The sequence below is a fragment of the Ranitomeya variabilis genome, chromosome 3 (assembly GCF_051348905.1).
Source record: "Ranitomeya variabilis isolate aRanVar5 chromosome 3, aRanVar5.hap1, whole genome shotgun sequence".
In the NCBI taxonomy this organism is placed as follows: domain Eukaryota; kingdom Metazoa; phylum Chordata; class Amphibia; order Anura; family Dendrobatidae; genus Ranitomeya; species Ranitomeya variabilis.
This window is the reverse complement of record NC_135234.1, coordinates 517,004,371-517,020,844: the sequence shown is the minus strand read 5'-3', so window position 1 is coordinate 517,020,844 and position 16,474 is coordinate 517,004,371. Positions and strand designations below refer to the sequence as shown.

The 16,474-nt window shown below is 41.8% G+C and overlaps 1 protein-coding gene across 4 annotated transcripts in view; it reads right to left on the bottom strand.

Annotated features, from left to right (window-relative positions):
* Positions 1–1,004: 1,004 nt before the first annotated feature.
* The window catches only part of DCUN1D2 (defective in cullin neddylation 1 domain containing 2), a 45,433-nt gene continuing 29,963 nt past the window's right edge, over positions 1,005–16,474 (bottom strand). For all 4 annotated transcript variants that reach the window (XM_077296949.1, XM_077296947.1, XM_077296948.1 and 1 more), the window contains exons 2-7: positions 15,418–15,634; positions 10,981–11,149; positions 7,976–8,106; positions 6,689–6,771; positions 4,728–4,824; positions 1,005–1,547 (exon numbers count right to left, since the gene is read on the bottom strand). In XM_077296949.1, coding sequence (XP_077153064.1) covers positions 1,468–1,547; positions 4,728–4,824; positions 6,689–6,771; positions 7,976–8,106; positions 10,981–11,149; positions 15,418–15,592 — 735 coding nt within the window. In that variant the 5' untranslated portion in view covers positions 15,593–15,634 and the 3' untranslated portion in view covers positions 1,005–1,467. The remainder of the gene's footprint in view (positions 1,548–4,727; positions 4,825–6,688; positions 6,772–7,975; positions 8,107–10,980; positions 11,150–15,417; positions 15,635–16,474) is intronic.

Below are 16,474 nucleotides of genomic sequence, written 5' to 3'. Positions count from 1 at the left end.
GATGTACGATTCTCAGCAGGGTCCCTGATCGCTGCTGCGTGTCAGACACAGCGATATCGTATGGATATCGCTGGAACGTCACGGATCGTACCGTCGTAGCGACAAAAGTGCCACTGTGAGACGGTACCCTAAGACACTCAGCACACAAGCATGGTCAGATAACACCTTATCCGGGCATGTTTGCTCATCACTAGTTCCCACTCTTCAGTATTTACTTGTAAGACCAGTTTCATATGTCTGACATTAGCGAAACTAGTAAAGACTGCAGATCTCCAAACCAAAACTCAACAGCCTGATAGGTACATATGAAATGGTTTAGTTCTGGTCAGGACACCTTCTCCCGGTCCGGATATAATTTCATAATTGGACATGGCATTTCAAATGTTAGAAAATGGCCTAAAGCTGGCAAAACACAACTGACACTCTGCTATTAGGGAAAACAAAAGACGTGAAGGTTGTGTTCTAAAATACCTAATTCTTCATTCCCCCAAGAGATGTGTTTGGCAGCACTTGTCTCATTATTGAAGAAACGCAATCTGAGGTGCATGTCACGGAGAATTTGTCAGTTGGAAGATGCAATCAGAGCAATACATGAAACTTTTTCTGCAAAAGGTATTTATCTGCATTTCTCTACGAATATTCAACCCTCCATTCCTGAACCTTGAGCCACAATACACCATTGATAGCCCGAGGAAGAAATAAGATCGGTCTTCAAACGCGTTGTTGTCTCAACAAATGTTCATTGCTTTTCCTACACCTTCTCATTCTTGTCTTTATTGTGACAGAATTCACCACGATGTTTTCTTTCTTAAGTTTTGCCTTGCAACAATACACCCGTTAGAATAAAAGTCAGCAATATTTTAATTCCACGTGTAAAGGGAAAAGATTCCAAAAGCAGAATAAGGGTCTGTTCATGTTTGTGAACTCAGTGTATGAACAGGGAAAGTTGTAGATATCCATAGGCTAGGCTGTGGGGAGACAGAAATAAGATACAAGATGCCATGTAAGGTTCCATTAAAGATTTAATTTATAACACAAATACTGCTTTTTATATAGATACAATATAATACAGCTGTTCGGTAACTGCTGGTGTTTATTCTGGCTCGTAAACTGAATGGCATGCTTTTAAATGTCTTTTTCCTCGAATTTCCTTTAATAAAATGGCCTCTATTTCAAAAGATCCAAAGTATAAAATCATGCAATCTCTACATCCTATATGATACAACCAATATAAGATATGAAGCCAGCCTCCTACAAACAGCCAGTGCTCCCACTGCCAGCAAGTTCATCCATTTCATGTCTTGCCCAAGAGCTGTCCACCACAATCTTCTAAGGCAGAATTCAGACAGTAGCATTTTCCATGTCCATGTGTCCGGGTGACTCTGCCGCTCAGTTATTGGCCAAAAACAGTCTTCATTATCTAATGAAATGGCAAAAAAGCATCACTAGTTCTTTTTAAGTCTATGGTTAAAGGGGTTTGCGCTTTCCACTCGTCACTAAAGGTCTTGCATACTCCACAAAATCGTCTATAAGTACAGGCCATGCTCCTGAAAGAAAAAAAAAGAAGTTTTTTTTTACGTAAGCAGTTTAAAAATAATATAAAAGCCCAAACAAATTTCAGTTTCCTGTATCATTTTTGCAAGGAATTTATAAAAAAAAAAACACTTTCCCTCCAGATAGGCCCAGATTCATCAAAGTGCTTGCGTCAAAAAACACTAGTTAGTAGTTAACTGTTTGTGCAACTCAATGTCGTGCAAAAATGTTGATATTTTTGCCAATGATCAGGCAGTCCACAGTCTAGGGTAAATGCTGCCAATGGTCAATAAGGCCACAGTCTAGGGTAAATGCTGCACTGGTCAATCAGTTTAAGGTAAACGCTGCCACTGATCACTCAGTTCACTGTCTGGGGTAAACGCTGTCACTGGACAGCCAGTCCACAGTCTAGGGTAAATACTGCTGCAGGTCAATCATTCAAGGGTAAACACTGCCACTGGTCAATCAGTCCACAGTCTAGGGTATATGCTGCCACTGGTCAATCAGTCCAAGGTAAACACAGCCACTGGTCAAACAGTCCACAGTCTAGGTCAGTGTTTCCCAAACTCCAGTCCTCACTGACCCCAACAGGTTGTGTTTTCAGGATTTCCTTAGTACTGCACAGGTGATGGAAGTATCAGGAGTTCTCTCACTTGTGCAGCACTATGGAAATCCTGAAAACATGATCTGTTGGGGTCCGTGAGGACTGGAGTTTGGGAAATACTGGTCTAGGGTAAATGCTGCCACTGGTCAATCAATCAGTCTACAGTCTAGAATAAACTCTTTCGCTGGCCAGCCAATTCACAATCTAGTGTAAATGGTACCGCTGGTCAATCTGTCCAATACTGCTGCCAGTCAGTCATTTTAGTGTATTTGCTGCCATTTGTCAGTCTAAGGTAAATTATTTTGTTATTTTACATAAAATAATGCTGGTTGATTTCTAACTTGGAAATAAAATATATATTGTAGACTTAGGAGGCAAAAGCAAGCAAGATTTTTCAGCCCAGAGCTCATGTAAGAAACATTTCCATTACCTAAATGCAAACAATTTCTTGAAATAGACAAGTAACAGAAGCAAAGTATTTCAGAATGTAGCAGAGCTTAATATTCATCCATTAGCCTGGTTTTTAAAATGGAGAAGAAATCACAGCATGCACTGGTCTGGTCCATGCGATTATTTGCCCATGTTCATAGATTATAATTGGTCCGTGTGCGATCTGTGTACACTTCATTGTGCACATGAACTGAGAATATGTTTGTCTGTACGTACCATAAAGTGAACCTGTCAGCTGATACATGCTGCCCAATCCACGGGCAGCATCGATCAGGCACTGGCTGTATGAACTCAGCCAGGTTTGTCGGACTCTGAAATGCTGCAGTGTTTCAGAGCAAAACATAGTTTAAAAGTCACCAGGGACATGTGCGTATAGGCAGAGATGTGTCAATGCAGGGCAGTCGGCGAGGAGGAGCCTGTCCAACTAATCTACAGTTAAGCTTGGCCCCTGGCGGCCTTCAAAGTATGTTTTCTCTGAAATGCTGCAGCGTTTCAGTCTCAAACATGCCTGGCAGAGATCATACAGCCAGTGCAGGATACCTATGGACCATGGATTGGGCAGCATCTATCAGCTCTCAGGTTCTCTTAAAGTGGAAAAGAGGAATGTGCTGCTCAGAGAGCCATGTTGGTGGTGGGGGGGGACTTGTCCTAATTAGTAACCTCTTCTGATGCCATTCAATGACGGGGAGCATCAGTGTACAGTATTTTGCAACAGTTAGCACTCTTTTCAAAATGGATTTTGATATGTGAAGTCATAGACAATAAAAAAAAACAACAACATGGATTTCTACAACCCAGACTGTTATCACTTACTAATTGATCCATCAGTTTTTCTATTCTAAAAATGCCTTTAACCCCTTTACGACCTTGGGATTTTCAACTCTCATCTTTTGCTCCCCTTCTTCCCAGTCAGAACTTTTTTATTTTTCCATCAATGTGGCCATGTGAGGACTTTTTGTGGAATGAGTTGTACTTTTGAGTGACACTATTGATTTTACCATATAGTGTACCGGAAAAAAAATCCAAGTGCGGTGAAATTGCAAAAAAAAAAGTGCAATTCCACAATAGTTTTTTTATTTTTACCATGTTCTCCAAATGCTAAAGCTGACCTGCCATTATGATTCTCCAGGTCATTAGGAGTTGCAGATATGAATCATGTCTAGGTTCTTTACTTAAGTGATTAAATAAAATCCAACATTTGTAAAAATGAAAAAAAAAAAAGAAAAGCATTTTCCAAGACCAGTAGCGTCTTCATTATTCGGGATCTTTGGCTGGGTGAGGGCTTATTTTTTGTGTGCCGAGCTGACGTTTTTATTGATACTATTTTGGGGTACATAGAAAGTTTTGATCACCTGTTGATGGACCAAAAAAAACGTAACTTTGACGTTTTGATTTTTTTTCCTTGTTACGCCGTTTACCGATCGGATTAATTATTTTTTATATATTTTTTTTACTTTGAATGGGGTAAAAGAGGTGTGGATTTGAACTTTTATATATTTTAAAAAAAAAAATTTTTTTTAAACATTTTTTTCTTTACTTAAACGCTAAAAACAAAGAAAAAAAAAACCCGACGCAAATGCAATAATGAACTGGGCCCTACGTATACAGGCAGCATCTAAAGTGGAACCACTTGTAAGGGTATAACGTACAGCTAAACAATAAAACCATTTCTCAGCCAGTCTTTTGTACAGGACTATTTACACACACAGAAGAGAAGAATAGTGTCAGGGATGCCAATGTCAGGTAAGGGCAAGAACACACATTGTAAAGATATGGCACAAAACACTTCACAATAATTCTAGAAGACAATTGTGTCTGCACATAAATTCACAACTAAAATGCAGAAGCGTCAAAATTGTAACCAAGAAGAAATCAACTCCGGTATTTTCCAGTTTAATTTAAAAACTAAAGCAAGGCAAACACTAGCCCCAGGGCTGGCAAAACACTGATCAGCAGAGCAAGTAACAAAAAACTAAAATAAAAATCATCCCCGTCTGGGAACCGGTACATCATGATTATTACCACTACTACTTCTCGGGAGTTTCCCAATATATTTTAACTATAATTTTGCCAGAATAAATTTCTTAAAATATTAATAAATATTGCTTGGATTAAGAAGCTTGTGGAGTAGAATAAATACCTTCTTCATCATAGTTGGACATGTCATCTGCAATCATATTGCCAAAATCCAATAGTAAGTTCCATGTGTCTTTTGGGATTGACCTCTTATGGTGCTCCTAAAAAATTGGAATAGAGAATACATAACCATCCAAAATTTAGAGCTATATGAAAGATACTCAGTTACAACATGTAAGGAAAAAAACAAACAAATAAAAATGGACTCTAAATGCAGTGAATCTTTTAAAAACAAGTATGATTTATATGTTAACATGCAAATATTCTGTAAAATGAAAAGAGAAACCACTATATCCATGGCACAACTTGTAAGATTCATAAATGAAAAGAATTGTAAAATTAATAAACACTTGTTTAGTTGTCAGACATTCCTTATCATCAGCCTATGCACATGCACGCTTGGCTGCGTATACATGTGTTCACAGCTAGGTGGGAGGGTGGAGGTCTTATCTTCACTAAAAACAGGGGATCGGACATGCCTTCTGCCTCTGATATCTGCCATTAGGGAACAGCAAGGACACCCACTTTTCCGAATAACCCCTTGGTGATTGCTGCCATACTTGTATAGCAGAAGAGCACCATCACAGCCTGGGGCAAGTTCAAAAGCCAAACCTGCTGCGGTTAATGCCTGCACCCAAAAGTAACTGCTGAAATTGGAGCTAGCTACAACAGCATTATCTTAACCAGATAAATATAGTAGTTTAACAAAATACCGTATTTTTCTGACCATAAGACGCACTTTTTTTCCTCCAAATTTGGGAGGAAAGTGTGGGTGCGTCTTATGGTAGGGATGTAGCATATGGGGAGGGGGGCAGCAGCGAGTGGGATCGCACTGTTATCCCACTTCAGGAGGCAGAAAAATGTCCCCACTGCCGGGAATCAGCTCTGGGGAAACCATGTGGTCCCGATGATTAAGTGCAGTGAATATTCATTAGCTACTCCCCGCCCACCTATCAGCTGAGTGGTGAGCCAGGAGCAGCAAATGAATACTGCACTTAAGCAGCGACACACATGGATTCCCCAGCGCCGATTCCTGCAGCAGCTGGGGAGATCCGTGTGTCCGGGGGAGGAGGAGGCAGCAGCAGCAGGGTCCGGGGGAGAGGAGATCGCTGCCTACCTTCCTGGGCTGGAGCTGAGTGCTGTGCAGTGTGCACAAGGAGGACCTGTGATGATGTCAGAAGTGGGCGGGCTGGAGCATCACATGGCAGCACAAAGCCCTCCCTCTTCTTGACATCATCACAGGTCCTTCAGACTCCAACACTAGAATCTGCTGGCTTCCATTACCTGTGCTGTGGAAAGGCAACAAGAGGGAGGGCTCTGTGTGCAGTCATGGGATGCTTTTACCTCACCACAGGCTGGCTGCCACAATTAAGAGGTTAGTCTTTCCAAAACACAATAAAGCACTCTGCCACTCCTTTAGTGAACTATAACTCCCAGCATGTCATAGGATCTGCAGGACATGCTGGGAGTTATAGTTCTCCCATGGGATTTTAAAGAAGCACTCCAGTGTTATTTTGCAGTGCTGGAGTGGTGCTTTCTTAAGCCCTGTGCCCCCATTCTTATACTCACCCTCCAGCATCTTCATATAGTACTTCACAGACACCACACTGGTCCCGCAGCTTCCAACATAATAACATACTATTATATATAATAACACCACATATAATAGTATGTTATTAAATATTTTACCACATTTTTTTGCTTCAAATATTTTTTTCCCTATTCTCCACCTCTAAAACCTGGGTGCGCCTTATAGTCCGAAAAATACGGTAAGCTATACAAGTATGGTATCTTAACAAGAGATGGGCGAACCCGAATGGTAGAGTTCAAGGTCCGCATGGGATACCTAGTGTTTGTGCACGGATCCTGAACAAGAACTTCTCACAGAAGTCCATGTTACTGTTCGCATTCGGCAGCCAGAACAACGCTTGTTGATGAATCCGTGTGATGATCAGAGATACGTACCAACAAAAACTTATTCCAAAGGTCTAAGAATTTGAACCTTCCGGACAATACTAAATTCCAGTACGCGATTGCCATATCCAAATCTGAAAAAAAAACCCACATCAATAAATGAGATCAGAGATATTCAGAGGGTACAGAGATGTCAACACACTTCTACACATAGAAAGGTACTAGATGGGATCTGCCAGCAAATAGCACGCTAGAGAATCATACAAGAACCATGTAACTTATAACAACTATGAAATGTAACGTAGCAGTGACAACAGGATTATACAACGCCTGTCACTTCTTCAATGGTAAGTTATGGCTTGTGGTCATCACTATATAATAATTCAGTTTCCCAGTATATTAGTACAATTTTTCATTTTGGAAATCAAATGCAGAAATTATTTTCTTGGTGCAGTGTCCCACAACTATTTTGATGATGAAATAGTAATTTTTTTCATCTTAGTATTCAAAAATCTTTAGAAGGGCTTTGTTTTATGCTGCATCAATTGTATTTTTGAATATCTTTCCTGCTCCACACAGGGCAGATGCTAGCTGTGTTATACAGCTGGTGACAGCCTCTAACTGTAAGTGGAGATAGCTTTGACAGCTTAAGTATTAACAATTAAATGGCAATATTAATCTCTGGCATCCCAGTGGGGTGTCCTTTTGCGAATGCAGGGTGCCGATGGGTTGCCACAACAGCTGAGAGCTTGTTGAAAGCCCTCGCAACACCAAAGACGCTCAACTACAGCCTGGGCTTCATATAAGACTGTAATTTCACTATATATTGTAGGTTTCAAGTCCCCTAGAAAAAAACTAAAAACAAAATGAAAAGTAAAAACAAAAAAAACAACTTTTTTAAACGTATAGAAAAAAAATTGATTTTGAATCAGCCCCTTTAATTTAAAAATAAAAAATAAAAAAATTAAAATAAGCATATTCTGTATCGCCACGTCAATAAAAGTCTAATCTATCAAAATCTAAAATCATTCACACTGCGAGGGAGAAAACAAAATCAAAATGACAGCTATTTTTCAGTTGCTGAACACTGCAGAATTTCAGAAGATAAGATAGTTTGACGAGCCGGCTGTGAACCAATGGGAAAGGTGTGAGTAGAGTTGAGCGAATATGTTCAGAATCGGTAGCCGAATCTGAATTTGCCATATTCATGCGATATTGGTAACCTATTCGTGCCGAATTTATGTTTGATGATCGGCTCTAAACATATTGGTTCATTTCTACTCCCATTGACATAAAGAAAAAAGCAGTCCAAAAAAGACAAAAGTCCTAAGTACCTACCAAGCCCTTTCTGTCCAGGATTCTTTGCAAAATTAAATGTAAACTGATAGAAGTCTTTAAATTTGAGTGTGTCTTTGATCTCTTGTTCTAATCTAGGGAGCTGGGCTCTTAGTTTTTCTGTACTGTCACACCTGGAAATAGAAAACAAGTTAAAAAGCAATAAAGCCTTTAGCTTGTCTTGAATAATCCACAATTCCGGCCTTTATTAGTCTGTATCTGCTAAAGTTACCAAGCATTGTAAAATACAAGCTTTCACACTGATGTGGTCCAACAGTATTACAACAGTTTCCAGTTATATCATCCTTGAAGGCCCCTCTTAAAGGAGTTCTCCGATGGAAAAAAAAAAGACTGAAAAGGAAATATCATCAGAAATAAAGTCCTAAATAGCTTTAATCAGTAAATTACAATTGTTTTGTCTAGTGAGGTATAGCATAAGAATGGCCGCCATCCTGCTGCACCGAGAGAAGCCTGTCCAGTATGAAGCTCCACTGCTAAGTTATAATCAGAATATGGGCAGACTTATCTCATCACCCCTGGTATCTCCAGCATTAGATCAGATAGACAGGGTGGACAGCATGGTGAGCAGCATATTTTTTAATTATTGGATCAGAAAGTCATTGTAGACAGCAGTGTGCGCAGCCTCTTCTTACCGCAGCACTACTTGTAGCTCCAATAGATTAGTATATACAAAGGGAGTATGATTCTACACATGAAATGAGGTGAGATTTGCCAATTAAATGGATTATGGAATTTGTTAATAATGATATTTCATTTCGTTATGTATTCCTGGAAAACCCTTAAAGGGAACCTGTCACCCCCCCCCCCAGGCGTTTGTAACTAAAAGAGCCAGCTTATGCAGCACTAATGCTGCATTCTGACAAGGTGGCTCTTTTAGCTCTTGTTCCTGGCACTGCTGAAAGAATTGTTTATGAAATTTGTCCCTCATACCTTGAAATCGTCCTGGGGGCAGGTCTTTCCCCCCTAATACAGATGCACCACAGCCGTCACTCATGGCCTCTGCGCGCCGCCTCCTCTTCCTTCATTAGCGTCCCCGGCGCCTGCGCTGTAAGTTTGAAGGGCAGCGCAACTGCGCATGCCCGAAAAAAAAAAAACAGCGCAGGCGCCGGAAACGCCAATGAAGGAACAGGAGGCGACGACCGGCGCGCAGAGGCCATGAGTGACGGCTGTGGTGAGTCTGTGTCAGGGGGGAAAGACCTGCCCCCAGGACGATTTCAAGGTATGAGGGACAAATTTCATAAACGATTATTTCAGCAGTGCCAGGAACAAGAGCTAAAAGAGCCACCTTGTCAGAATGCAGCATTAGTGCTGCACAAGTGGCTCTTTTAGTTACAAATGCCAGGGGGGTGACAGGTTCCCTTTAAGCGGCTGTCCAAAAAGACATAATGTAAGTGGAAACTGTTGTAATGTGCTGTACTGTATTACAAGAAGGCCAACAGCTAGTCTGAAACCTCAACATGGAAGATGACTAAATGGCATCCATGTTAAGAACTTCAATAAAATGACTTTAAATGTATATTAATTGTGCCATGGAGCTGCTTGTTTTCCTCTACTACTAAGATGAAGCAGAGAGACCCCCATCAAATGGACATTCACAATTGTGTAGGAAAGTGATAATCAACAGGAATACAGATTAAAAAGGCTTAGGGTTTTTTTTAAGAAAAGAACATAAATACATATGTAAAAGGAAAAAAAATGATTGTTCCGAATTTAATCAAATCACTTAACACTTGTAATCAGGAGGGAAAAAATTGCTCTTTTTGGGCAGATCAGTTCATGCATTGCTGTTGTACCAATTCTCCTTCCCTTTATCTTCTACCATTCCTTGGTTTAACTCTTTGGACAAGTGTCTTTTTCCAACTACACTAACTCTGTAAGATACTCTGGATGTGTAGCACTGGCATTTTACACCTGTATTACTGGAGGGCATGCTCTGATTGGGTGCCAGGATACCTGTTCTGTACCGCTGCCAGGATGAGCTGCTTCTGTGGGTGGCTCCATTTGATTTTACTGTATACTGTGTGTGTACAGTCCTCAGTCCTGTCCCAAATATAGTCAGTAATTTGCAGCGTCCAGCAGTTTTCTTTGACCATTATATGTAATGAATTGCTTACTTGCTTATTTAATCTTCATTTTATTTACTATTATTTTTGGATGAGAATTTGGTGTTTTCAAAACCAATGCATGAGTTTATTATTCTCAAGCTACAATGTTTTTGACTACAATATGGGTCATAACATTGCGCATGCATACGCAGGACTCAAAAGTTACAAACTCACATATACATCATGTCTGCAAAGATGATGACAGCACTTTGTTTGCTTGCATTAATCACTCTACACAGGCACACACAGTATTTGTGTCTAGTAGAGATAATAATACAGCAAGCATTCAGAGAATCAGAAGTTACCAGTATGATGAAGTCTGTCCCTTCCACTATGTTTTATGTCTACCTCACTGCAGTAGAGAAAACTATTTGCTAGAACCTATTTCTAGATATATACAGTTTCCAGCTCAAATTTAAAGGGGTTTTTCCACTTTCAGGAAAGTGGACCCCAAGTGATCTATAACACTAATCAGAGCAGATACTCATCCTCCCTGGTTCCCCCCCCCACCCTGCTAAGGTCTCCGCTGCTAAGGTGATGACGCATCTTTAGTGAGCAACAGCCAATCGTTGAGCTCAGTGGCTCCCGCCATCCACCTCGGCCCAGCTAGTCATTGGCTGCAACAGTGATGCATGATGTAGACGGGATGTCAGTGTGCCAAGCAGAACAACAAGGCCTATGCAGCAGCGGGAAGTCGGCTCTGGAACCGCAGAGGGCGAGTACCTGCTCTGTTTAGCATTTTAAGGCATTTGGAGGCCAATTTCCTGAGAGTAGAAAGCCCCTTTTTTCCTATATGTGACAGGGGAAAGTGTGACAACTAGTTTGCTACTAATGAAACACATGTATTTTATCGATCTGATAACACTGGAACCAAATACTCACCCTAGCTCTGTCATGCCGTCTACAAATTCCTTTTTACTAAATTCACATTGCGTAGCAGCTCTGAACTTCCATGCGATGACCAATACACTGGTACTTGCTGGATCCAAATGTAAGTCATCGCAGAACAACTGGATGCCGTCTATCCCTATTTTATTTTCATCTTGAGGGTCTAGAAATAAAAAAAAGGGCATATTTTATAGGGCTAATAAAAGAGTCCTTGGGTACAGTAGTGTACAGCCAACCCCTCCCACCATATTACTTACAGCAGTCACCGGAGACAGAGTAGTCCTGTCTGACGGACCATAGTCTGCTCTAGTCAGGAGGCTTTCCCACCAGGCAATGTGCTCGGTGTCATTCACACAGCAGCCTTCAGTAAACTCTGCCCCGCCAACTATATGGAGCTGTGGCTCTCAAGTTCTTTAAAGGGGTATTCTAAAGACCAAAACATTGATGGGCTATTCTTAGGACTGTGCATTTAAAGGGAACCTGTCACATCATTTCAAGCATCTAAACTGTCCCCAGCGCGCTGTTAGTGATGCAATGTGTGGAGCGAGCCATACTTGAGCAGTGTCGAGCGGGGAGCCGCACATGCGCCGTGAGGTGCGGCCGGCTCCATGCTACACACTGCACAAGCGCGGCTGCCTGCTCGACACTGCACAAGCGCGGCTGCCTGCTCGACACTGCGCAAGCGCGGCTGCCTGCTCGACACTGCGCAAGCGCGGCTGCCTGCTCGACACTGCACAAGCGCAGGATTCCAATAACGTCGGCACAACCAGGGAAATCAATCAAATTGAGTGGGCAGTGATGCCTGTGACTGAACAGAAAATGAAGGCCCCACCTATGACTAAACAAGCAGCTATTATATAAAGTGCATCTTGGACATCATTACAAAACCATTTTTAATGAAAAAAAAAAAAAAGTGTTAGTGATTCACATTCCATCACTAACAACGAACTGGGGACAGTTTAGATGCTTGAAGTGACGTGACAGGTCCCTTTAAAGGAGAAACCCTGGATCCTTCATTATGCTGGCTAACAGTATGGGAGCTGGATCTCTGCGATCATTCATGGATGGGCCTATCCTAAGAATTGGACACGCCAGGAAAATCCCTTTAACGTCTGTTCTAAGATGAAATCAATGTCAGTATATTTACATATAGGTAGAGCACTTCAGGTTTTCGGAATGAAATCAACCAAAGCTAAAAATTTAAGATGAACGTTGCATAACAGAACATTAGATTGGCTATCCCACTAATAACATAAAGACAGTAGCTGTAGAACACAAAATATATAAAAACACACAAAATCAACTCTTAAAACCACTGCCAAGACAGAGCTGACACTCTAGGGGCCCCACACAGTTCAGCACACATTTTGCACCGCTTTGCTTTTACAAGTTCTAGGTTTCGTTGCACATTCAATTGTAATGGGGTCTGTGGCCATAACTCAGCTGAGAGGAGCTCAGAAATAGACAGATAGGGGTGACACACTCTCCTACTGGACTGTCAGAGCGAGCTCACTGATGGATGCTCAGTTAGAGAGCGGCTTTCCTCACACACTGACCAACACTAGTCTATACAATGGCGGCGCATGTGACCTGTCCATCAGCCTGCTCCAATTGCGTAACACCTCACATAAGGAGCCTTTGTCTTTTTCTGAGCTCCTGTCAGAGTTATGGCCACAGACTATATTAACCCATTAAGGACCAGACCTGTTTGTCACTTAAAGGGTTGGTCCAGCATCTAAAATGTCCTTTCCAAATACCTGCCTTTACACCCAAACTACTTTTGTAATTTGCTTTATTACACAACATCCACCTCTTCTCCGTGTGTGTTTTATTCCACCCCTTCACTGCTAATCCCAGAATAAATAGATATTTCATCAAGTAAAACAGGCAGTTATGCTGAATCTTTTCCAACAAACCTGCCCATCAATCTGTACCGCTTCTCCAGCTCTAGAACATGAGGTCCACAGATTTGACATTTCCAAGCGGACAGGCTTTCCTTAAAAGACACAGTCTAGTTTGTGCCACACTAAGCTTTTTCACAACATCCACCAAAAATTGGTACAATCTGTTTAGACTTACTAATGAAAAAATATTTGTTTAGGAGGGAAAACCAAAAATAGCTTACAAATAGAGAAATAACCCCCATAAAATGGAATACTTTATTAAATATTATACTAAAAAATCCCTATCTAATAATACGATATAATGGGGCAGATAACCCCAAAACACTTTTATATACATTTATATGTATTTTTATCACTTGCTGCATTCCCCATTTGATTGAGTGTATCTATCTGCCCATTTCCAGTTTTATGTGGTGGGGGCTTGCCTTAGTTATTTCTTTTTATGGCATTAATATATTTCATGGTATCGGTCCCTTAGTATGTTGTATATATATTTTGCATTTTTCTGTTTATTGTCCTGTAACTGGTGAGATTTAGCTTCTACCTCTATCCCTACCTTACAGCACATTGTGGGATGTGGGCCTGACATGCTGTGTTAATGATATCACATATTTTGACAAGTTATATACAGCCAACTGGCCTTCTGTTTCATATTCTATCCCTTATAGGGAATCCCTAGGAGACCAGGGATAGTCATCGTACGAGCGGGGGCGCCGTTCTCGTATTTTCTTAGGGTGCCAACCCCCGCACCTAGGTAGGGATATATTATAGGTCTATATCATTATTAGGGGCAGTGCACATATATCTTTACACTTTTTAGGTATATTTTATACCACTTGTGTTACATCACCTAAGTAGGACATGTTATGATGTTTATTGTTGGTACAGTATAGGGCGTGTGTTTTGGGGTTATCTGCCCCATTATATCGTATTATTAGATAGGGATTTTTTAGTATAATATTTAATAAAGTATTCCATTTTATGGGGGTTATTTCTCTATTTGTAAGCTACAATCTGTTTAATAAACTTGTATCAAAATTAAGGAGGTTATCCAGGACTTCAGTTACCATATTTTTTCCTTTGGGGCTAAGAACTTACAGGCATGTGGTTACCAATCACCTGCTAGTTCTACCTGACAGTGATCTCCGCCAGCTGAGTGGTTACGGACCGCTCTGACCAGCAATTCACCTCAGGTGACATCTCGCCCATTGAGCAGCTGCTTCTGTTTTGCTCTTTCGACAGAGCGCCAATGATTGACAGCTGTCTCCTAGATGCCTAACTGTGGGGAGCCGGCTGTCAATCAGCAGGATGCTGGCAGTGACGCCCCATCGACAGAGCAGACTGGAAGAGCTGATCTATTGATAGGAGGTGAAATAAAGGAGAGAGTCACCACCTGAGCTGGCATAGATCATTGCCAGGCAGAACAGGCAGTTAGAAATTACCAGCCTGTAAGTTCTTAGCCCCATAGGAGTTACACAATCACATGTTCCCTCCTAAGTGCAGGTGATGGGAGCAGAAAGGCACACGTGACTGAAGAACACCAGAACCTTGTGTTCTAGCCATCAAAACAAGTGTCAATTCTTGGACACCCACTCATACTGGCTTTTATGGCCAACATTAATGGGGCCGACAGCTCTGCAAATGATATATATCTTCCTACAAGATAAGTAATAAATATCTGATTGCTAGTGGCTCCACCATATGATTGGAAAAGGGGTCTTGAAACCTTCTCCTCCTCAATGAATGGAGAAGAGAGTTAAAAAGGAATGGCAGTCGAGCATCCCTAGAGTCGCTCCATTCCAAGAATAAAATGGGCTGACAGAATCAGGAGAGTGCTGTGTCTTACCTGAAATGGAGACTACACTGAAGGTAAAAATCAAATATATCACTTATCAGATCCTATAAATATGTGATCAATGTCATCCATGGACAAATCTCTTTTTAAAGGGGTTATTTGATCATTAAGGTATGTTCCCACAGAGCATAAATGCAGTGGATTTTCTATTGTGGATTTATTTGAGAAGGGCTGCTGCATATTAGTGTACCAGCCTTCTGAATGAGTTTTCAGGAAAACATTCACACGCTGATAAAGAAATCTACTGTGGAAAATGTGGCCTTGAAGTCTGCAGCACGTCAATTCATGCTGAGGATGTCAGTACCTACAGTATTTCACCCTTTGCAATGGACACCACAAAATGTCTATAAAATCTGCGGGAATGCTGTGGCACCATCAAACATTGGTAGGGATGACGGGAGATGGGAGCCCACTCCTCTATATCATCAACGCTGCAGCCTGTCGACAAGGATCAGTGGCAGGGAGGCAGCGCTGGGCCTGGGGAGGGAGACTAAGGCGGTGTTGGGGACATTTTCTACCCCTGAACATTACGTCCGGACAACTCCTTTAACAGTGTATCCTAAAGCTAGGCAATTATCAAGCACTGTAATCGCTGCTCCCCTTTGTTTAGTGCACAGCTCCTCAGCCATATACAGAGGTTATACAGAAAGACAGATAATTAAAGGTCCTTACCTTTGTAGCGATTATACAATTGCTCTAATTTCTTTTTGTCTACGGTACTTTTCATTGACTCTTTGCAGTACAAGGCTGTGTTCTGGAAGTAGTTGTCTGTGGCCAGTTCTAGTTTCCAGTCATTCTGTGTTAAACAGTATATTGCAGTCCTTTCCCCAGCCTGGGTAAATGCCATAAACTGGCGCACCTTGTCCTTCTGAGACGATTTAAGTTTATGCTTTGGGATGCAAAAGAAGCGGTTTCAGCATGGTACTCATGTCATTCATTACAAAGATTTACGTCTGTGGATGTGCGCATGCTTCATGTCAGCATCACATGTCATATCGGCGTAAAAAGACAAAGCTTTGATCTCCTGAGCTTAAAATCTCAGATCTGTAGACTCAGAGGGCAGCGTCTATATATCTGTATTTAACACAAACCAGACTTTTGTAAGACATTCTACTTTGACTTAGAAATGTATAGGTAGGGCACACCACTCCCTACACGCTCACCCTCCTCAAATAGAAATACAGCTAGAGGAACGTCATAGGCCAACGAGACGCAAACCCCAAATTATCTGTACCATATAAGAACAGCAGGAATAGGGCTGCGTGGCGAGGCTGGATCAAGGCCAAAAAAAAAGCATGCTAATGACAACAGCTAAAAAATGTCATTTTTAATAGTGGCTATTTTGACAGATCACCCTGCAGCCAGTAACAATAAGGCTGCGTGTCCACGCTCAGGATGGCCGGCGGTATCGCCGCAGCGGCGAAGCCGCTCGGCGCTAAGCCCCGCCCCCTTTCTGGGACGCGATCATGCCGGATGTGTACTGTACACATCCGGGATCATCGCACCCCTCGCCATAGGGCCCTGTGATATTACCTGCGGCGACGCAGCGTCGCCGCAGGTAGCACGGACATGCTGCGATCTGAAAAGACGCGCAGCATGTCCGGAGTCGCAGGGCCGCCGCGTGCGGGTTTCCACGCATAGCGGACACGGGATTTCACAAAATCCCCTCCACTATGCTGGAACATCTGGACGCTGCGTGTTTGACGCTGCAGCGTCAATCACGCAGCGT